Source organism: Symphalangus syndactylus, chromosome 4 (assembly GCF_028878055.3).
Source record: "Symphalangus syndactylus isolate Jambi chromosome 4, NHGRI_mSymSyn1-v2.1_pri, whole genome shotgun sequence".
Lineage (NCBI taxonomy): Eukaryota > Metazoa > Chordata > Mammalia > Primates > Hylobatidae > Symphalangus > Symphalangus syndactylus.
The window spans coordinates 50,035,748-50,060,034 of NC_072426.2; the positions used below are offsets into that span (position 1 = coordinate 50,035,748).

The 24,287-nt window shown below is 36.8% G+C and overlaps 1 protein-coding gene across 1 annotated transcript in view; it reads left to right on the forward strand.

Annotated features, from left to right (window-relative positions):
- Positions 1-3,388: 3,388 nt before the first annotated feature.
- Positions 3,389-24,287, forward strand: part of ANKRD50 (ankyrin repeat domain containing 50) — a 49,060-nt gene continuing 28,161 nt past the window's right edge. The window contains exons 1-2 of the mRNA XM_055274643.2: positions 3,389-3,526; positions 4,703-5,974. Of these exons, the coding sequence (XP_055130618.1) occupies positions 5,463-5,974 (512 nt within the window). The 5' untranslated portion in view covers positions 3,389-3,526; positions 4,703-5,462. The remainder of the gene's footprint in view (positions 3,527-4,702; positions 5,975-24,287) is intronic.

A 24,287-nucleotide genomic window follows, 5' to 3' on the forward strand; every position in this document is an offset into this window, starting at 1 on the left:
ACAATAATCTGGGATGGTTTGGTAGACCTTCGTTATTTCCAGCTTTTGCCATGGTCTCCTTAAGTAGTATATGAGATGAAATAAACAGAGTTCTTTAAATTTGTGGGAAAATCTGAAAGGCTGCCACTAATAACTCTTTTCCAGATTCAGAGTAACTATCCTTTGAAGGACAGTGTGCAGACTGCTAGTTGAAAAAATAAAATATAGCTTGATATGGGTGGTTGATACATAAACATATACATACACACACATATACCTGTACATGTACACACACGTACATGTACATATAATATATACAAAATCCTGGGCTTGGTAGTAATCAGAGAAACTCTCAAGGCTGCCGATCCTGCTAGACACGTGGTGTAGCAGTTCAGAGTTCCCTGGCTTGCTGCAGCTGCCTTCCACGTGCAAGAAGCCACTTCTGAGAATCAGCAGTAAATGGAGAAAATTACATGTGAGGTATATCTGAAATATGTGATATAGAGACTGACTTATCCTGTAGTAGAGTATATAGCAAGTAGGCTGAACTCTTTTTGTACAATGCAGAGTTCTTTAAATTTGTGGCATAACCTGAAAGACTGCCAAGCATAAAACATCACTTTGCAAATAAACCTGAGTGACTTACACAAGTTAATTTAGAGGACAAAAATGAGTCCTCTAAATTTTCACAGCCTTTCATGTAAAATCATTGGAACTCTAAAATCATAGATTTCAACTTTTGTAGCTTTTAGGTATTGCTATAATTATTATAGAACTTGCAAATATAAAGAAATTGAAATTTACCTCTACCAAACAAGGAACTGAACGTACTCTATGATGAGAACATAGACATTATAAAAGACTTAATTTTTGAAATTTATAATTGTGCTTTGGAATATCTCAACTTGTGGAATCTTTTGATGCAGCTGTTGCTTTTAATTGGATGAAACTATATTTTGTATCTAAATGGATTAAAATTGAGATGACATAATTTTGTAGTATTTTTTTGAGACGAAACCATCAAAATAAACGTACATTTTCAAGACTTATATAATGAGCTTTGTTTTGTAAAAATACTTGTTGCACAATATAACTGAGTGAGGTTTAAAAAAAGACAACAGCTAGGAAAAGATTTGAACTGAAAAATTTGTACATTTCAGTATAGAGAAATTAGAATGGAGAATATGTTTTATTTAGCAGAGTGTTTTGAGCTTAATACGTCTCTCACCACTTAATTTTCCATTTAAAACATTATAGTCTTCAGAGAAGCATTCGTTAAAGCTGTCAGTAATTTTAAATTTATGTGAAACTGTGATGATTTCAGGAAATTTTATGAACAAATTAAAAATAAGAAAGGCCACATTGAAAAAAATTGCATTCTTTGGGAAAATGTGAGTATCTGGTATTGGAGAAAAAACAACTAAGAAACTGATTAAAGTATGTGAATATGCACCAAGAGTAAGTATTCTGCTTATGCCACGTTTAACATTTAGGTAATTGATAAAAAGAAGTTTCATAAAATTATATATGTGTGTATATATATATATATATATATATACGTCACTGTTAAGGGTTTTCTATTAAAGAAAGCAGAAAGCAATAAAAATAAAATGTGAAATAAATTTTAAAGCAAAAAACATAAAATTCTAAATAGGTCTGAAGATTAATTACAGCTTAGTTACAGCTGAAGTTATTTAAAACAGCATTCCATGATAGTGCTTAGTTATCATAAATGAGGCCCACTAAACAAAAAGTTTCCGTAACTTCTCTACTGGGCAGAAATTATTTTAATTATCGTGTTAGCAAACGGCTTAATAGAAATGATAATGTGATATACATATTTCTCATTTAAATTTTCCTCTAAACATAAAATTTTACAACCATGAAACTGAAGGAGTCAACCTATTCAATGACTATAAAGCTGCGTGGCAAACAAGCTAAGTGGTAATTAAAACAGCTTAGGCAAAAATAAATCAAAATTGTAGCTTTTTAAAAATCAATTTTCATCCCCCTAATTCTGGAGAATTTATACTCTGCCTCTTTTCCTTGTGTTTTAGGAAAGAAGCCCAATATTCAGGGTACATGAATTAAAATTAAACATTAAAATCAGTAAACCTCAACTGGCACGAATAAACAATATGAAAGAGTAAGCCCAAACACGATCTATTTGTTTACCCATTTTTCTTATTGTGATAGCTATACTACGAAATTTCTAAAACTAGATGGGAGACTGGCTTAATATTTTGGCAAATAAACACATGCAAGTTAATGAGGAATGGGAAATAGAGCACTCTGGATTTTAGCATAAACAATTAAAATAAAAAGATGTTACATTCCCTATTCCATCAGTTGACGGTATACTTATTTTTCTGGGAGAAATTTGGAATCTAAGCAACTCAGGTCCAGTGAGTGCAAACAACTGACATGCTTAGTCCAACAGGCCCCTGTGAGCAGGCCCTCTAAGGCATTTCCTGACGCCACACGACCAAGGACCTTTCCCCCCTTACTGGACGCTGCGGGTGATCAGGTGGCCCTGAGGAGCAGGAGCCTGAGACCCAGTCAAGCCTGCTGTCAACCTCCATCTGATGGAGGCCACGTCCTTTTCATGAGGCTGGTAAGAATGTCGCCCTATACCCCCACTATTTCTATTTTTGCAACATTCTTCCCAGTCCTTTCCTTCCTTCTCTTCGTCCCAGCCAAAGTAAAAGCATCCCTGGAATTTAATGGACTGAAAGGAGACCGGACGACTGACTGGTAGAACGGGGCCTGAAGTGGCTTTGGAAGCAAGGGGGTTAAGGGAAAGGCAAAAGGGTTGAGCAGAGAGAGGCAAGAGGCAATCTCCCCCTACCCAACTGCCCCTCCCAGGAGCAGATACGGCCCCAACAGCCGGCGAGTCCCTCCGGCCTGGAAGACAAAGGAAGGATCAGGGCCCAGTGGTGACGGGGAGGGTGGGGGCAACGACTCGCGTGAGCTCGGGGACGTGAGAACGCAGCCCCCGCCCCGTTCTCCGCCTCCCCTGAGAAAGGCGGGGCCCCCACGCCGCCCCGAGACAGGTCTCCCCGCCACGCCGGCAGCGGGTCCCAGGAGGCCGCACACGCCCAGGCACGGGCTGCTGTGGGAGGGCGCGGTGGGGGAGGGGAAGGACGCGGGGGCGGAGCCGGCGGGCAAAGAAAGGCCTAACGGCGGGGCGGGGGCGGGGTCTGGGCTGGGAGGGCGGGGCCGCGGAGCGGGGTGGGGCGGAGCCGGCCGGCCGAGGGCTGCCTGAGACAGTCACTGCCCTGACGGCGGCGGCGGCGGCGGTTGGCCGGTGGGGGCTGGGGCGAGCACGACCGATTCTGCTGGGAAAGCTGGAACTGGCAGCCGCCGGGGGCCAAGAGGAGGATCCGGAGCTGGGAGCGTGCCCCGGGCCTGGCGGAGGAGGCGGCTGCAGTTGGAGTGGAGTCCCGGGAGCGCTGCTGGCGGCGACTTCTCAGCGAAGCAAGTGTCTGAGACTGAGTCCGCAGCAGCGGCAGCGGCAGCGGCGGCCACGGCGGCGGCTGGGGCCGAGGTAACCGGGGGGCGGCGGCGGCGGTGGAAGCGAGGCCCCTCCCTCGGGTTGGAAGCTGGGAGGCCGAGGCCGGGGCTTGGACCTGACCCAACCACCCACCCTCTCCGGCCTCGAGCCCCAGATTTGCCCTCTTCCCTCGCACCGCCGTCGGCCGGGTGGGAGCGGGAGCCGGGCATGGGGCGGGAGCGCAGAGGCGGAAGCCGACCGGGAGGCGACCCCTCGTCTGGGATTGGCAAGGACCTCAGTCACCCCCTCCCCCTTCAAAAGACACACCCCAATCTCGGTGCGGGGCGGGGTGCAGAGGCGCTCCCAGCCTCTGGAAGGGCAGACCTCGGTGTGGAGGCTGCACCTTCGCTTGTGGCCTCTCCGAGGTGGCTCCCCTGTGGCTCCTCTGGGCAGTTCAAACCCAAGGTGGTGCCCGGCGCTGGGAATCGCGGAGTTCCTTTTGTCTGTCAGCTGAAACTGGAGGCCGAACCTGTGGGCAGACACCCACCAGCACCGAAGCACTCTACTCTTTATCCCTTTCCTGTCTTGGAAGGAATTTCTCCCTAGCAGCCTTTTCTCCGGCCAGAGCGGTAGATTTTATCCCTGACCTCCATCCTTGGCCCAGAGGAAGGAAGGATTCACATTTTACTTGTGTTTGCTTTATCATTCCTATAAGAACAATCATCCCCCATCGGTTTTTATTTTAAAACCATTTCCCATCTAGCTGCAACCCTAGTAATCTTCCCCTAGATTTTTGCAAACTATCAACAAAGAAGTGTGGCTGGAGGAGTAGACAGTCCTTGACTGACTGGACTGTGTAAGTTAATAGAGCTTCCTTAGCTGGCGCTGTTCTACCAGTCTACTGTGAATGAGCGTTTTGCCTGGAGTTAAGGGTGTTACTGTATGTGCATAAAGTATCTCCCCCCTCCCTTGCTATGGTGAAGTTGCAAAAATCTTGGGTAACTTGATTAAAATGTGGCTGTTTGGGAAGCATAACAACGAGGAAGAAAAATGCAGAGGGGAGAATGTGATTATTTCAGTGGTTTTTGTCCAACTTTTTGAAAGTGCCAAAGGTGAAGTACGTAGATTTTTGAGATTACGTTAACTGGTACACTGCAACCTTTATTGTCCTTAATAAGTTTTTAACATATGATATTTTGCACTGAGGTATTTTTGTTTGTTTTATTTTAGTTACTTGTGGAATTGTTGATTACCTGGACGTCTTAAAACCAAGAAACCTATGAACAGGTTCATTAAGAATCTGCTGTCTTGAAAAATGCGTTTTATGAATGCTTTGAATTAAGAAGGTGTTAACAGTGGTTGTCATTTCTGCCACATAAGAGACTATAATCTGAAACAGTTCCCTGGCAGTTGCCCAGATGCCTGAAACTGGCAAGATCTAGTAGTCTGAGTGATCATCCTTCAACGAGAAATACAGAGCTACTTACATACTGTACCTCATACCGTATAAATGTAATCTCTCTGATGCCATTTAATGCAGTGGACCTCTTTTCTGAATCTAATTGTCAGATGCAGAATTAACACTTGGAATCTGGAGAAGCATTTTGTACAAATTGAAAGATTGGGTTTTTTCTTTAGTTTTCCATGTATTGTCTCATCTCTGTTCTTGAAACATCCACAATCACATAAACTCCATTTATAACCATGGAGTTATGTGACTCATTGAAATATAGGAAAAGTGTTGCTGAGCTGTGGAATCAGGCGTTTTTCCCTCAGTTCAACAACTAATGCATAGACTGCTGATCAAGAATAAGGAACCAAATAAAGTCATGCACGTTCTGTTGACAGATGAACTCTGTGGCTGTTGAATTTTACTGTAACTAGTTACTCTGTCTTCAGAGTCAACTTAATATACAAGTTATGTCATAATGGATGGAAAGACCTGTGTTGATGTATCCAGACTCTAGCAAATGAAGATAAAAAACCTGTTATGACTAATCCTTGGGAAGAGAAAGTCTGCAAAATGGCTCAAACCAGTTTACTGCAAGGGAAGCCGTTTTACTGTAGGGAGTGGGTTTTCCACAAGCTTCAGCATTGCCTCCAGGAGAAAAGTAACTGCTGCAATAGTGCTGTCAATGCACCATCACTTGTAGTGAATTCTGGGAATAATGCTAGTGGTGTCTCTGGAAAGGGAGCTGCCTGGGGTGTGTTGTTGGTAGGAGGGCCTGGCAGTGGCAAGACGGCCCTATGTACTGAACTCTTATGGCCAAGTTCACCTACAAGTTTGCAGAGAGGTTTACATCGCCAAGCTTTGGCCTTTCATTTCTGCAAAGCCCAGGACTCTGATACTTTGTGTGTTGGAGGGTTTATTAGAGGTCTAGTAGCCCAGATCTGCCGCAGTGGACTACTCCAAGGATATGAGGACAAGCTAAGGGATCCAGCAGTCCAAAGCCTCTTACAGCCTGGGGAGTGCGAGAGAAACCCAGCCGAAGCATTTAAAAGGTAACAATAAAAATGTCATGGTGTTCAGATTTCTATGCCGAAATTAAATTAATTTTTAGTTGTAGTTTTTTGTTTTAACTTTGTGGGTTACTTTTACTAATGCTGTACATTTGGCCTTAATCTGAAGTTATGAATATACCTGTTTACTTTGAATATCAAAGGAAGTAAAATTTAGGTTTTGGTATTGCACAGCATATGGATTAAAATGGATTAAAATAATTTTTACTTAATAACAGAACGTTACTTACGTTGCCTATAAATGGTAAGGGAAATTTGTTTTACGGTGGAGAAGCACATTTAGCTGTCTGAAAATAGGTTACATTTTCAGAGGGTGAACTGAACTTATCAGTATAGAATCTAGTATCTTTTTTTTTTTCCTTGTGGTATTTCTTTAAGAAAGGTTTTCTTTAAAGGAGATTATTGGCCACTGAGAATCTGAAGAAAATTTGCTGATGAGTTTTGGATTTATTCTCCTATTAACTAATTGAAAAACTGATATTTTGAAGTATGTGAATTTATAAATAGTGAAAATTTGGGATCATCTTACTGCTTTTAGTGAGTGGTACAAAGAAAGTGGTTTTTCCTAACTTCAACAAAGCTTTTTTTCCACGGTAAATGGATTGGTCCAGGAAGTGAGCAAGTTGCTTTCCGGAGTGGTTTCAGATTCAGATCTGTTCAAGAAAACATAATTCCTTGAAAACATTTTTTTTTTTTTTTTTTTTGCATATCATGCCTCTGCTCATTGTAAAAGTAGCAGGCAAATTGTTAGTTTGTGCCTCACTTCTGCTTGAATTACCCATTTTGCCATAAGCTTTTTCTCTACAATAACATTCTTAGAGGGCAAAAGTTTGTTCTCCAAAGATTCTGGTATACTGTGCACTGGAGGTGTGTGTGTGTGTGTGTGTGTGTGTGGCTCTCTTCTGCTTGAGTGTGTTTCTAGGAGAGATTTGAATCACTCTAAAAAGAGTGATGTTTGTTTTTATGTATCCTCAAATCTAATTGGGTGAAATCTATACATTTCGAAAGTAATACTGAAAATATTTAATAGTAATTACAGTAAACAGTATGTGTCAGTCATTATTCTAAGTGCTTTACAAATATTAGATCATTTAATCCTCATAATAATCCTGTGAGGTAGTTACTACTCCCATTTTATAGATGAGGAAACTGAGGTACAGAGAGGCTAAATAAATTGTTCAAGGTTACAGACTAGTAAATGGCAGAGCTGAGATTTTTTAAGTGTGTGTGTGTGTGTGTGTGTGTGTTAGTAATCTTAGAAATTCTTTGGAGGACTTGATGGGAAGAGGAGGAGTTTAGAAGGTTATGTGTGGCAAAGCTGGAGAACAGGAGTTGTGTCACAGTGTGGTTTGAGTGTGGGTTTTCAGATTACCCATATAGTGATAGAGAGAGTGGTATTCTAGAATGAGAGTTAGGGATGGTACAGAATTCAAATATGGGAGGGATTTATTAAAGTCAGCCAGAGGGATGTATCTTTGAGAGGTGTGATATTCTTGTAGCCTCTTTAATGTGTAAATTTGTCCAATAAAACTCAAGGCAAATCTATTATCTTTTGTTGTTAGCCATCAAAGTCAGCGTTAAAACTGTTGTATCATTCTTAAATTAATGAGGAAATCTGTTAGTTGATGCCTGTGGCATGTGAGATGCAAGGTTTGATGGAGAGTGTTCAATATGGAATCACTGTACGGAATAAATAATGTAGTCTTTAATATAAAACTATACCTTTTAATAGAATTAAAACTGTACATAAGCAACTGTTTTCCTCTTACTGCTTTTTCTGAAGATACTAGTGGCAGAGCAGAATTTTCATTTCTTTGTGATAAGTAATTTCATAAGCTATTTAGATTTATTGACACCTACCAATAACTTTCAAAGAGCTTAGTCTGAGGTGAACTTAATCTGATGTAACCAAGGTATGTAATTTATAATTTATTGAAATTCATATGTAAATTTCTAATACCTGAATGTTTAATGTTTAAAAATCATGTCTGATTACTATATTTTTGATATATTCTGATCCTAAGCATAGCTTTCTCTACGGTATCATAGATTTTCCTGAAAAATAATTCTTTTATTCAATTGTTTCCTTTATTTTTTCTTTTTCCTGTGTGATTCTCAGTTATTAACTAATTGAAGAGGAAGAAGAAGCAATTAGAGCTGTGTGTAAAAACCATACCAGCCCTGCTTTTCTGATTGACAGAAGGAGCCAATCACTTTGCATTCCCAGTTTACACTTTAATAAAAGAGAAGGCATTAGTCTTTCTACTTGGACCATTTTGGTACTCTTCACTGATTTCTTACTGGACTTTTCAAAAACCTGAGTCACTTTCTTTCTTCATCATTAAAGTAATTGATCATGATATTAATTAGGGAACTATGGTATTGAAACACTCTTTTTGATCATTCATAGAGACACATTTCCATTAAAACTGTGAAGCTATAATACAGCTATATTCACTTGCAAACCTGAGAGCACAATTCAAAGTTAAAAAGGTATGTTTTTGTTTGGTATGTGATATTACATGATCTAGGCTTCTACTTTTGGACAAATAATTCAAGATTTTATTGTAGGTTCTATTAGTGATTCACAGATTTCTTAAATAAGTCCTTTAGAGAATTTTAATAGGAACGTATTTTATTTAGGCATGGATAGATCTAATTCAACAGGTGGAAAATGGGGCTGAAGACCGTTGTTTCCAAAGAGTTACAATATTTTGAGGGAAATGGAAATGGAAGTAGCTAATTATAAGATGACAGGAGATTAAATATAAATGTAAGCAAACAGCAGGAAAATATTTATTTTTTGCTTTTGACAAAAATTAAATCCGAAACCAGTTTTTGCATTATTACTTTTTAACCTTTAAATTTCTGCCAATATTGACGGTTTCATATACAGACTTTTCCCAATTTATGATAGTTCAACTTAAGATTCTTTGACTTTAGGGTGGTGAGAAAGCAATATGTATTTAGTAGAAACCTTACTTTGAGTACCCATACAACTGTTCTGTTTTTTACTTTCAATATAGTATTCAATAAATTACATGATATATTCAACACTTCATTATAAAATAAACTTTGTGTTAGATGGTTCTGCTGAAGTGTAGACTGATGTAAGTATTCTGAGCATGCTTAAGGTAGGGTAGGCTAAGCGATGATGTTTGGTAGGTTGAGAGTTATTAGGTGCATTTTTGACTTAAGATATTTTCAATATATAATGGATTTATCAGGGTGTAATCCTATCATAGGTTAAGGAGCATCCGTATTCATGTGTGAAACAATTTTAATAGTTATAGAAAGTTGATAATGAAAAAATCTCAGTTATTCACAGATTCACAAAGCTGGGGAAATTGCAGAGAAGTGATTTACGTGATGCTTTTTAAATCCACTTATCGTTTCTTCAGTTTACTTCCTAGCTTTCTTTAATTTTTTTTGTGCCTAATGATAGTAGATGGAATACATAATACATGAACTTGTATGGCTAAATCGTAATTTGTTAATTACTAGTTCATAATAATTAAGGAAGAATGAAAGGAACTTCATCTTAATCTAGTGAAACATTGCCACTTTCTTCCCTTCTGACATGGTATAGTATATTCTGTAGTTTCTTACATTTAGTTGTCACGAAATTTCTTCTGACATTCATTCATGTGTATGACAAGTAATGAGAGTGTTCTGTGTTTTAAGCATAGTTCATTTGCATTATTTATTAAGAACCTTCTGTGTGTTAGGTAGAGTTCAGCTGGAGATAAATCAGGGAATAGAACGGACAGAATTCTGCCTTCATGGAACTTAAATTCTAACATTAATATTTATCTTACTCATAGAGAGAGAAATCACCATCGGAGTAAATACTTGTTACAGTGTTTATGAAACACGTGAACATTTAAACAGTAGTAGAATTTTGTGATCTGCTAAAGGGAATGATATGAAGACACATTGCTATCTTTTTTTCATTTTATTTTTCGTATCCAGTTAAAGTACAATGCTATTGTTAAAATTAACAATAAAATTAACAATTTATTTACAATATTTTATTTCCTCAATTCTGAAACTAAGTTGATGTTTATATTTTTACTTACTTTGAGAGCCAAAGGCTGATTTCTTTAATTCTGCCTCCCACTTTAGGCCTTTAGTGCAAAACTTTGTATATTTTACATTGACTGTGTCATTTCTAGAGTTAGTGTTAGAGGTGGACTCCTAGTAGTCCTAGAATTGTAAAACAAATTCCAATTATTTTTGACAAAAAACTCAAGCATCTAAGTTAGTGAGGGGTGGAGGGTAGTAGCATTAGGTTTTGTGGCTGGTTTAGAAGATAGCTATTTCATTCAACCAGAAACACCTTTCTGGACTTTGAACAGAAATCGTTTTGGAGATTTAAAAGGATATGGTGTTGGGAAATACAAATTTTTGTTCTTAGTGTATGTCATTACCTCACTTTTATTTTTTGTTAACAGTCTGCAGGACCAGATATGTGATGTCAGTTTTCCTATGTTGGGTAAAAATATTTTGTTCTGTGTAATGTTAACAGGAAAAATTAAACATCTTCAGGGGTACCACGGGTTAAGTGTAAATGGAGTAAAATTGCAATAAAGAATTAAAGATGAATAACTCTTAAGTTTTGAGAGTTTAATGGAAAATTTGTGCTAATGGTGGAAGGCAGTATGCCTTGTTAGAAAAAGAGTGCAGACTGGGAGACCAAATACTGACATTTGTTTTGTGTGTCAAATGGGAATCTTTGAATGTTTGAATAATCCTTCTAATCTTGTCTCTTCCAGGAGCATTTATGGATCTTCACTTATATCTGTTTAGGTTTGTAGCTTGCGTTGCAGTTTTTTTGTTTTTGTTTTTGTTTTTTTTTGAGACGGAGTCTCGCTCTGTCACCCAGGCTGGAGTGCAGTGGCGTGATCTTGGCTCACTACAAGCTCCGCCTCTCGGGTTCACGCCATTCTCCTGCCTCAGCCTCCCAAGTAGCTGGAACTATAGGCGCCCACCACCATGCCTGGCCAATGTTTTGTATTTTTAGTAGAGGCGGGGTTTCACCATGTTAGTCAAGATGGTCTTGATCTCCTGACCTCGTGATCCGCCCACCTCGGCCTCCCAGAGTGCTGGGATTAACAGGCCTGAGCCACCGCGCCCAGCCGTGTTGTAGTTATTTATGCATATATCTTTTGTTATCTTCCCTATTAGGCATATGCTTCATAACGTTATTCATGACTGATGAATTTTTTATATCTGCCATGGTGCTTTGTATATAGCACTTCGCATATAATAATTGTTAAATGACTGTCTTTTGAATGAGTGCATAATGCTGCTTGCCTGTCTAGAATATTTGTGAACCTAATTGAAAGAAGGGTGAAGCTCTTGAATAAGAAAGGAAATTGAAATGTTACGTGATTTAGGTCAGTTTTAAATGCAGACCAGACTGGTATAGTGATTATTAATTTATTAACCTGCTGTCTGTTCTTTAGCATGTATTAGTATGGCATTAGTCCAGATAGTTTTAAGTGGCCAGATATCTATCTCCTGTCTCAACTGGCTCCAGGTATTTTTGGCACTCAACAAAGAAGCCAAGAACAGAAGGGGGCTGGAATGTGTGCCTCCTTCTTAACCTCACTTGTATGTTTTCAAGGCAAAATATATTACATTCATAATCAATCTTGTATAACTAGTTCTCTTTAAAATAACTGTCATCTGTTCTTAAGTATTGTCAAATTAAAAGATTATTCTAAAGTGCCATTACTATTCAAATTTTAAATAAGTGAATCAATATAATTTCATAATCAAAACTTTACATGTTTGTCTTTTAGTCTAAAGATCATCACCTTTCACTGAATGGTCTATCATTTCCAACTTTTAACTATGTCCTTTCTACTTTAAGATACAAACTTCCGTTTATTCAAATCTTCCCACTTTCCCTTCTTAAAGTCTTTTCTTTTTACCCTAGCTTGTCTGTTCCTTTTATATTTCAATCTAAGTGCTGCTTCCTTTGGTTCCTGGTACTCTTTATCATTTGCTGAACCAGTCCTCAACCTCTAATCATTTCTGCTCTAATGACATAACATATTGCTCCTGTTTGCATACTTAGAACTTTGAAGTCAGCCACATTCTTAGTTCTGTTCTGCAATCTAATTTATTGTTTGATAACTCAGATTCCTTTTAGACCAGAGAGAGTGAAGTGGTGCTCTACAAGTTGAGTATGTTTTTTTTTTCCCCAATGCAGCAAATTTCATATACATATCCAGATTTTTGCTTTTTCTTGGAAAAAAAAAAAAAACCTGGAAATTTTGGCAGTACTTCTTTCTCATTCCTTTGAGGCAGTAATCTTACAGACTTGACTCAGCTGCTGTCTTTATATGAGCCCTGCATGTTCTAATTTGGTTCAGTCTTCACCATGCTCTATTATTCTGTACCAGGACCAGTTCATCTATTTACACGTGCCAGCCTGGCTCCTATAGTCATTTTCAAGGACAAATATGTTTTCTATTCCTCTGAAAAAAATGCTATATTTTTTGTCACTCCCAGAATTTGCTCTCATAATGTCTGGAGTTTGCATGTGCAAGCGCTGCTTCCTCTTCCCTATCAGTTTCCCTTCCTCTTCCCTATCAGTTTCTTCCTAGCTTACTAAAATCTAACGTTCATCTCTACACATTTACAGAAAGATGTTTATTCATGATTGCCTGTGAACTTACTGCTCAATTTGCCTTTAGCCTTTTTTTTTTTTTTTTTCAGTATTTGCCCTTTTTTCTTTCAGAATCTCGCACTGACTCCATTCTTTGGTGGACCTTCCTGTGGGTCCTCTCTGGGTGTTTGCCCCACAAGCTTAGATCTTCTCTCTTTACACATATGCCTTCAATTATATTATTTGCTTACACGGCTACCAATGCATAGATAAAGCTGTTGACGCAGATTTGATTACCATCTTATTAGCAATCAAATCTGCGTCAATAGCCTTATCATTCTGATCAATATGTATCCTTTCACTTGGTAGTCCCTCACTAACCTATGTTTAAACTAACTTCTCTTGAAGCATTTCTATTCATTGATGATTCATTTATTTCTTAATCAAGTATTCAGTGTCAACTATGTGTTAGATATGTACTAAGTATTAGGGCTAAAGTGTTGAGCCAAGCAGAACACTAAGTGAGGTAAAATACATTGAACAAATAGTCACAAGAATACATGTTAAGAACACACCTTTGATAAGTGCTAAGAAGGAAGAAACAGGATGATAAAGCATATAATAGGAAGCTTGATTATTATCTACAAATCTGGGAAAACTGACTCCTTATGTAGCTTCTATAATTATTCTTAGTTCATAGGCCGTTTTCTACTAAACAATGCGATCTTAGGATCATCAATATTAGCATCACCTGGGAGCTTGATAGAACTGCTGACTCTCAGGTTTAGGGAATCAGAATCTGCCTTTTAATGAGATCCCTAAGTGAATCCTGTGTGCATTAGAGTGCTTTGAGAAGCACTGTCCTAGGCTGGATTCTAGAGTTTTCTTTGACTGTCTTCTGTCATAATATTCTAGTCTAAAATATTTAATCTTGTTCTTGGGATAGTCCTTGAATTCGTTTACCCTAATCTATAATTTTTATTCACCCATTCCAGTTGACCTACTTACTTCATTCATTTTTCTCACAGTTGCCTAATTAACCATAGTAAAACAGTGTTTTTTTTTTAGGACATTCCTCTGAGTCTGTGATAACCCACAGAACAAATTCAAATTTCTCTGCTTAGCTTTGGAAACTTTTAATAATTTGGTTATGCCTCATCTAACGTGTATTTCTATAACCTCACAGAGCGCATTATGCTTATTCTTTCAAGAGTTATTTTTAAGTCTATGAGACATATTAAAGCTTCTAGGGAATATGGACAAGTGAGAACATTCTTTTTCTTAGCATTTAGTGAAACCTTTATATAAACAGTAGACATATGAAGCTTTTGTTTGATATATGTTGAGGATTTGATTTTTTTGCGGTTTGCTTTTAGGTCTCTTGTTTTTAGCAATTTTGCCTTTTTTAATTTTAATTTTGTGAAGTAAAATAGTTTGATTTTTATGAAAAAAGGTAACTAAATATTTATTTTTTTGTTTTTAAAAATCTCTTTGGCTGGGTGTGGTTGCTCACACATGTGGGAGGCTGAGGTGGAAGGATCACTTGAACCTAGGAGTTCGAGACCAGCCTGGCAACACAGTGAGACCCCATCTCTGTAAACAAACAAACAAATGAACAAATCACTTTGAAGTGTGTTCCTGTTGGTTGCCTGTCTTTACCCTCTAGTTGTTTTAGTAGTGTCTTTGACCGTATAATTTTCATTATTTTAAATTTCAAACCTGTATCTATTATGCTAACCTAATCTCAGAAATATTTCTAATGCCATTTTCTTTCTACTATACACATGTTTAGCTAAGTCTTTAATGATAAAATAGAATTTGAAAATGTTTCTGTAATTGCTTACTAAAGCTAAGTATTAAGAAGAATTACATATTCCTCGTGGTTATCTTGAAGAATGATTTGGAGCTTTCCAGAAACTGGTAGCCTTTTATGGTTCTCTCATTTGTCTCTATTTTTGTCTCTATTCTTTGTACCTCCATCTACTAGTGGTCTTTGTCATAAGAGATTGCAGGTCCTTTCACTAGAGGAAAAGTGTACTTCTTGGTGGGGCGTGGTGGCTCATGCCTGTAATCCCAGCACTTTGGGAGGCCGAGGTGGGCAGATCACCTGAGGTCGGGAGTTCGAGACCAGCCTGACCAACATGGAGAAACCCCATCTCTACTAACAATACAAAATTAGCCGAGCATGGTGGCGCATGCCTCTAATCCCACCTACTCGGGAGGCTGAGGCAGGAGAATTGCTTGAACCAGGAAGCGGGGGTTGCAGTGAGCTGAGATCATGGCATTGCACTCCAGCCTGAGCAACAAGAGCAAAACTCCATCTCAAAAAACAAAAAAAAAGTGTATTTCTCTATCTTTTAATTCAGCCATTAAGATTTGCTTTGGCCAGTGGATTAACAGACATGACCCAAACAGAAGCGTAAAGTTGAGCTTGTCTTCTTGTGCTTCTGCCACCACCATGAGAGGGACAAGATCTTGCTAGCCTGCTGATCCAAGGAACATGGGAGAGCTGTGGAGCAGATGGGACCCAACCTGTAACTTGTCTCCAACCCTAGAGTAAATCACCAAGAGCAGAGATGCAGAAGAAAGCTAAAATGATTGTTACTTTAAGCCACAGAGTTTTGGAATGTTTATGATATACCACTATTGTGAAAATAGCTAATGATACAAAAGTTAAATATTTAAAATGGGAAGTCACTAATTTTTATCAGAAATATAGGAGTCACCATTGATTCCTCACTTTCATTCGTCATCTACATTCAATCCACCAGATACTTTCGTTCTGTCTCCAAGATAAAACAAACACCTCCACTTCTCTCTCTGTCGATCACTACTACTCCCATTTTCTATTGCCTGGACTATTACTGCACTAGACTCCTAACTGCTCTTCTTGTTGCTATTGTTGTTTCTCTTATTTTCACAAAGCAAAATTATCAGATCATGTTACTTTCCTGCTTAAAACCTTCCAGTGGCTTCTTACTATGTTTAGAATAAAACCTAAGCTCTACATGGTCTACCCTTGCCTAGCCTTTGACCTTATCCTGTACTACTTTATTCTTGCACATTACTCTTCATCGACATTGCCCTTATTATGTTCTGAAATAGGCCATGTTCCAGCCAGCACATTTTTGTATGGCTATTTGCCCTATTTTCATTTAGGTACCATCTTTAACATTGCCTCCTCAGAGAGCTTTCCTTATTCACTAAATCTTTAGAAGTCCCCTAGCCAGTCATTGTCTTAAATCACATCACTCCATTTAGCTGTCTTTATTCTTAATTTTCAGTATCTGTAATGATCTGGAACTATTTTGTGCATTTGTTTCTTTTGACTTTCTGCCCATCTATTGGCATAACAGAGTATTTGCTTTTGTTGTCCTCTTTGTATCCGGGGCTTATAATACAGTAGGAACTTAGTAATTATTTCTTGAATTAATGAATAACTATTTACATTTTAATTTAAAACATTATAATTTTGTTCACACTGATAATTTTTATTGCTTTAGCCATGTTCAGTTTTTAAGTAGTCCATGGTTTTTTTTTTTGTGGAACAATTTATATATGTAGATTATATAGTTATAGATGAAAAGGACTTCTTTTAAACCCTATTTTGGTTATTGTATTTGTATCTTTTGAAATTTATGTTGAAATTAATTTTTATCAAATAGAAAATCTTTTGAATAGCATTAGATTTATGTTATTTGATGAGAGTCATATGAGGTCACCTTTTGCCTCTCTTCCATAAATCCATAGTTTGATCTGTGGAATAGCTGTCATTCTTTCTGAGACTGTCACTTAATATTTATTTGGAAAGGAGAAAAAACTTGAATTCAATCTCAATTGATACGTTGGTTAAATTGCCGCTTAGAGTGACACAGGTCACAAACAATAAAAGTCACAGGAATTCAAAGGGAAAAATTAATGGCCCCAGAGGATAAGAAATCCTTATAAGAAAGCAATTTGTTGGGGAAATAATAGATTGTTTTCATCCCCTGAAGCATTTCAGTGATACGGGAAAGTAAACAGGAAAGCAAACATACATGTACCTACCCATTTTTTTTTTTTTTTTTTTTTGTCATATCTGCTTCTAAATCTGAACTTTCTGTCTTGTTTTAAAGAACAAATAATCCACACTTAAAGTCCCTGGGTATCCTTTCTAATTCAGATCTACTCTACTCACACACACCCCATAGATGACCCTTCTCGTGAATTACTTTTTATGAAATCTATGTAGTTTGACCATAAGGGGAGATATATAGGTATACACACGTAATTGTGACAAACTCTAGTTTTGTACATTTTTTATTCTATAGCAACAGTTTTCAAACTTCTTTAATTCATTTACAGACAATTGTCTTTTACAATAACACACAACAAGCCAAATACTTGGTGATAAATCTAATCACAGATGTGTTCAGTCTGTACACTGGAAACCCAAACGTTAAGAAAAACTGAAAAAAAGTAAATGGAGGAGTATATCATTTTTATGGATTAGAGGATTCAGTATTGTAAACTGGCCAATTCCTACAAAATAACCTGTAGATTCAATACAGTCCTAACAAAAATCCCAATTGGACTGTTTGTGCATTCAGTCTCTTACAATACCTCACATCGTGTAGCCCCTGGAAGCTCCACCATATCTTCAGAAGAAAATGAGAGTGAAATAAGCAAATGTTGTATTAATGTTTCTTTCAAAATAATTTTGACCTCACAGACCCCTTGGAAAGTTCTCAGAGTCTTCCAGGGTCCCCATACCACACTCTGAGAAACACTAACTCTCCATTCCCTTGCTCACCTACTTGACCATTTCACACTTCTCTCTTCTCAACCTCTAATATCTCCCTGCCCACCTCCCAACCCTTACTCTTAGCTGTTAACTTGGCTTCCTATATAATAAAAAGTAAATAAAATAGCATATATATAGTAATAAAGTAAATAAAAATAAATAGCATATATATACACACACACGTATATATATTTAGAAGAGAACATCTACAAATTTACTAGAAGATCTGTACTAACTCTCCTGCATTTACATCTACATAGTCTGCCTTACATTAACTATGGTTGTAGAGTATGGATCTATACTCTAACTACGGTTAAACCATCTGTGCTCCTTTTCCATTCACTTATTTACCAGATCCCACCCCATCTCACCTACTCAATGACATAGTTAAGCACTTTACCCTTTCCCATCATTATTCAAATATCCTGTACTAATACCCTTTTTAAAACACTCCCCCAGCCTGTATCATTCTTCAACTCCTACTCAACTTCACTGTTCCCTTTTACAGCAAATGCTTCAAAAAATTCTGGCTATATTTACTTTTGTTTCTTTCATGCATTCATGATCCTATTAGAGTATAATCAAGCTCTATTTTCCACTCTACAAGTATTCCAAGACCTCCATGTTGCTAAATCCAATTCTCAAAATCTTCAACACAGCAGAAAAACCTGACATAACTTATCTCCTGCTGCCCATCCTCCACCCTACCCCACTTCTAGCAACACTTTCTTCACTTTCCTCACTTGGTTCTCTCCTCTTATACCAGCAACTTTTTCTTTATATCTCACCACCCGTATTAGTCTATTTAGTGTTCCTATAAAAGAATACCCGAGGCTGGATAATTTTTAAAGAAAAGAGGTTTGTTTGGCTCATAATTCTGGTTGCTGGAAAATCCAAGAGCATAGTGCTGGTATCTGCCTGGCTTCTGATGAGGGCCTTGTGCTATGTGACAGCATGGCAGAGAAGTGGAAGGGGAAGCAGGTGCATACAAAGAGACCTCACACTACAGGCAACCTCACTTTATAACTTACCTGCTTTCTTGGGAACTAATCAATTCCCTGGAGATCTAATCTAAAGAGAAACATATTAATCTACCTGAATAACCTATTCACCTCTTAAATTGACCACCTCCCAACATTGCTATACTAAGAATTAAGCTTCCAACATGAGTTTTGGCAGGAACACTCAACCATAGCACCAACCTTTGATTTTGAAATACATCAGGGTTAAAATCTTGGCTTTTGTTTACATTTGCTTCTTACATAAAGCTCATTAATGGCCTTAATTATCAACTGTATCTCAGTGGACCCAATATTATTTATGCAGCCATGACCTCTTCTCTGAATCTAGACCTATAAATCTAACTGCTTACTCAACTTCTTTGCTTAGATTTCTAATGTTGAACATGTTCAAAATTAGACTTCTCACTTCCATCCCACATCTTGCTGCTCCCTTAGTCTTCTCCTTTTTAATAAATAGCAATTTTATCCTTCTAAGGAAACCCGTAAGTACCAGTGCAGTAATTGAAGTGAGAGACAGTGGTGCTTGGATTTGATTTGGTGAAGTATCAGTACAAGTGAAAAGTGTACCCTAATTTATGTTTCAAGATTTATATGACATATTGTTGGATGTGGGGTGTGAAAAATTATTGAGATCCTCAAATAATTTTTATGCCAGTTATATCTATCAATGTATTTGCTATATTTGAAATTTAAACTGATAAATTTTAAATATATATATTCATATGTTTAATAATAATTCATTACATGTTAATATAACATTTTGATAATAACTATATTCTCCAAGACAAAAAAACTTAAAACAATGGCATTGTTTTTCATTTTTTTCAAACCTTTTTAATTTTAGTGTTTGTTGAAAAGCTTCTTGAAGTGTTATTTTTGCTCCTTTGGAGATAATGCCTTTTTTCTTGGGCTCGTTTTAAGGGTTTCTGTCTTTGGATTTCTGGCATGACATGCCAAAATGTGGTTTCTTGGTATTTTTTCTATTTTATATTTATTGAGTTTCTTAAATCTGTGGATTGATGCTTTTCATAAGTTTGGAAAAGCCTCAATCTATTACTTCTTCAGATAGTATAGTGCCTCTTCATTCTTCTTCTTTGGGGACCACAATTGTATGTATGTTGTACCTTTTAACTGTGTTCCACACATCTTTTTCATTTTTTCTGTTTTCTCTTTCTTTTCTCTGTCCTTCATTTTGGGTATTTTCTATCAACGTGTTTTGAATTTGTAATCCCGTCTTCTGTTCTAATGAGGGTGGTGTTGAATACATTCAGGGTTCCTAATGTCAAATATTATATTTTTTTTAGTTCTAGAATGGAATTTTATTTCATTATTTTTATAGGTTACATTTTTAAATTATAATTCTTTATTTTTATCCATCTACTCTACTTTCTTTAACATATATTAGTCATGGTTATTTTAGTTTATACCAACAAAAATATTTGCATTATTTGTCTGTATCTATTATCTCTTTTTTCTCTAGATAATCTATAATCCTGAGTTTTTTCTGTTTAATAATTTTTTATTTTATATCCGATAGTGTGTTAAAGATTTTAGATTTCCAGGTGATGTCTTTTATCAGAAAAGGCTAATTAAAACAAAGTAACAACAACAAGAAAACCTTGGACAGATAGGGTGAGGGGCTGATGCAGTCAGGCATTAAGTGGGGCTGGTACTTTTTTATAATATTACTAAGACCCTTGGTTTATTCTGTTATTTTTATGTGGTTCTCTTAAGCTTTTGGTTGGAAAGTCAGAAGAGTCTTTTCAGCTCTGAAAGACCCTTGGTAATTCAGTTCTTTCCCCCAACATAAGAAATTGTGTTTAGCTCTTTAGCTTCCTGCCCCTTATACCTTCAAATTCTTGCAAATCTCCTGAGTTACGTGCTTAAAGTAAGCACCTTCCCTTTAGCAGAATTTTGTTTCCAAGATACTACGAGAGATTTCATGTTGGCTTTTAGATGCAGTTGGCCAAGTTGCCCAGCTTTTTAAGCATGGCCCAGAATTTAAGTTAACATGCGTTGAGGAAATTCAGCCTCGTGTTCGGGACACCACATGTTTGCACTTTGCTTAGAGGAATATAACTGACCCCTTGAAAGCTTTGCTGGTTTGGTTCTCCTGGTAGGGTCCCTGAGGGTGAGCCAAACCTGATTCTTAGTCTGTAACTAAAATCAGTATAGGCCTCCCAAATTAGCAAATAACCCCTGAGAAGAAATGAGCAGGTCATTCTTTTGCTCACTTTGGAAGAGCTCCTATCCTCTGAAATTCTAATTCATATTATCTTCTTGCTTCAGCAAGCCCTCTCATATCTTGAAAAATATAAATTTTGTAATTTATTCATTTTTTTTGTAGTTCTTGCAATGGACGTTTTGGGCTGCTGCCACCTACTACATTTTATCTGGCAGTAGAAGTTTCTATAAACAAGATTGCTCTGGCTCTTTCCAATTTTATTGGAGATGTATCTTTGTTAAATAATTTCTTTTTAAAAAATTAACTTTATACCTATACATTTTCTTTTAATTTTTTGGCAGTTTTATAAATTAATTTGGATATGAATTCATATTCTGATCATTGATTTTGTTGCTCTCTTTCTGGGCATTATAAGTTTTGTAATTTTTTTCACTTTCTTTTTTGGATTTCTTCTCTATTACCATTTCTACTTCTTTGTTCTTCCTGCTCTAATTGTTATTGATTGCCTCCACCATTCCCCATGCCCAGTATGATCTTGAATGAGGGCTACAAATTGAGATATGAAGTTCCTACTCCAAGCTCATACTAACGATTTTGTAAATTCAGTCACTGACCCATGATCTTTTTAGGTTCGGTTCCTGTCTCCATTGAGACTAACTTTATGTGCTCCCTGCTGCTTCTTAAAAGCCATAGCCTTGGGTGGTAGTCAGCAGTGCTTTTTGTTTTATCTTTCTTTCATTATTAATAGGGCATGCCCTAGCTCCAGCTCCTAGTTCCAAACAGTGAGCCTGAGTCCTGTTGCTAGAAGTGGGAGAACCTGTATTCCCTTTACTTCCATCAGCAAATCTCTAGGTTGCCTTGCATACTTTCTTGGCAAGCTAGAGATTTTCTCTTGTTATGCTTCTTTTTCATTTATGATACTTTGAAATGTTTACCTTATTCTTGACTGGCTATATTTTTTTTTTTATTTTCAATTCCATATTTCCCTGCTATGTTTTAACAAAGGGGAGACAGTTCATAAAAGCGTGAAATCACTACACCTTAGTCCAAAATTCAGAGACAAATTGTATTCTACATTTGGGCCAAACTCCTGGACCAATTTTAATTATCAATTTTACTTACTAGTTTTTTATCCTAGTAAATGCATAGATAATATTTGTTCCCCGATTGGAAGTATTAATTGTATTGCCTATTTTTTTGTTGTTGTTGTTTTTTCTTGTTCCACTTGCTTTACTTTATTGGATGGGTAATTTTGCTCCTAAGAAAAGAAGGTCTAGGTTTGTTTCCCCAAAATAAGACAAGATATATTGGGTAAGAATTGTTAGTGCATTATTTTTTCTACTTCTCATCTTGTATAAAAACATAATTTTAATACCTGGCTTTTTGCAAGACTTTAATCATTTGGTTAATAAAGTGATAGGCAGATGTGTCAGCATATACTCCCCAACTATTTTAGAAAGTTTAGTTTCTAGGTGAAATTTAGCATCAAAACAAATCTCATTTCTATTTATTGAAATTTATCATCAAAACTTACATTTAGAGTTTACCTTCTAGGTAATAACGAGATTTCAGGCTTCAGAATTCAGAATGGATAAACTGCTAATGTTATATATAATTTAATTTTTTAAATCCCATAAATATCAAGGTAACTGGTAATGTAGAAAAAATATATGGATACTTACAATTGAAAACCATTAAATTGGAGGATATTTTTGCTTAAAAATCATAATTCTGCATTTAGCGTAGTATAAGGGGTAACAGAATAAAATGAAACTTGTGAGAGCAGGCTTCAGATATACATAAAAAGTATTCTAATACATCACAGGTAATTAACTACAGATCCAGATTTAGTGAATTCAGGAGCTGTAGGTAATTAGACCCTTGATATTAATTATATAATAATTTCAGAAAAATTATTTCAAACACCTGCCATCTATTGATTTTTCTGGAATTTCAGTATTGAGATAAGTGATTTTTAGTAAAGAATTTGTAGCAAACAGGAATGTTTAATACCCTCAGGAAAGTGAAATTTGAAAAGTAGCATATTCAGTTAGAAGACCTTAAAAGTTACAATATTATTTCTTCCACAAAAATATTTTCAGCTAATTTAATTGCTAAAAAGTTAACATCACTTGCCTGGTTTAGCCAGGTTTTAAGAACTTCCTTGTTTAATATTGGACCTCACACTCTTATCTTACACTCTTTGATATTTTCAGAAGCAATTTAACACAATTAAGAAGAGAAACTTTGAAATGAAGAGAATTCTATTTCTTCTTCTTCCATTTACTACTTGTCTCACTTAGCAAGCTACTTACCCTCAAAACCTTTGTTTCTTCATCTGTGAAATGGAAGTGACAATAGTATCTAATTTACCGGATTTGGGTGAGGGATAAATGGGTAAATCCATAGAGATCGTGCTTCTACGTACTCTAGGCATAAATGTCAGTTTGTGTCTTAGTCCGTACAGGCTGCTAAAACAAAATGCAATAGACTAGGTAGCTTATAAGCGACAGCATTTATTTCTTTTGGTTCTGGATGCAGGAAAGTCCAAGCTTAAGATATGGGCAGATTTGAAGTCTGGTCAGGTCCTGTTTCTTTGTTCATAGATGGTACCTTCTTGCTGTATTGTGTCATCACATGGTATAAAAGGGATGAGCTAACTCTCTGGGGTCTCTTATAGAACATTAATACCATTTATGAAGTTTCTGCCCTCATGACTTAATTGCCTCCTACAGGCCCTGCCTCTTATACCATCACATTGGGGGTTAGGATTTTAATGTGAATTTTGGGAGGGACTCAAACATTTAAACATAGCAGGATGATTTTTTTATATTTAGCTTGACTTCCTGAAGAAGAAAATTAATCAACATACATTACATATGTATTTAATTTAAAAGACAAATGCATTATATCCCCCCAACCATTACCTCCCTCCAGAAAGCCAAATTGCTTTAAAATATTTACCAGTTAAGTCACTTTCCAACCATATATTTCAGTGTCTATATATTGAGTGTTTAGTACTTGAGAGTTTTAGTTCATTGTCCACTTCCGAATGCAGAGCAGCCTGAATTAATACAAGTTGAGTATACCTTATCCAAAATATATGGGATCAGAATGTTTCAGATTTTGGATATATATTTTGTTTGATTTTGGAATATTCTCATATACATGATGAGAAATCTTGGGGATGGGACCTAAGTCTAAACATGAAATTCATTTATGTGTCATCTATACTTTATACATATAGCCTGAAGGTAATTTTTTATTTTTCCCTTGGGAACACAAATAAACTGTGTGTGGTGTGCCTGCATTTTGACTTCGGCTTGTCCCATGATGTCAGGTGTGGAATTTTCCGCTTGTGTTATCATGTCAGTGCTCAAAAAGTTTCAGACTTTGGAGCATTTTGGATTTGTATTTCAGATTTTTGGAATAGGAATGCTCAACTTGTGTACTGCTTTCAAGTAGAAATCATTGATCAATAATTTTGGATTGCTGTTGCATTAGTTTTCTCTTCTGCCCTAATTTTAGGACCTTTCACTAGAGGCACACAGTTTTTCCTAGAGAAAAGTGTATTTTTCATTCATATTGCACTATTTGTAGGAGACTCAAAAAGGGCCAGGGGGAGAGAATTACATGAGACATCAGAATGTTTTAAGTGTACTGTTTAGAGCAGAAATGGGAAATCC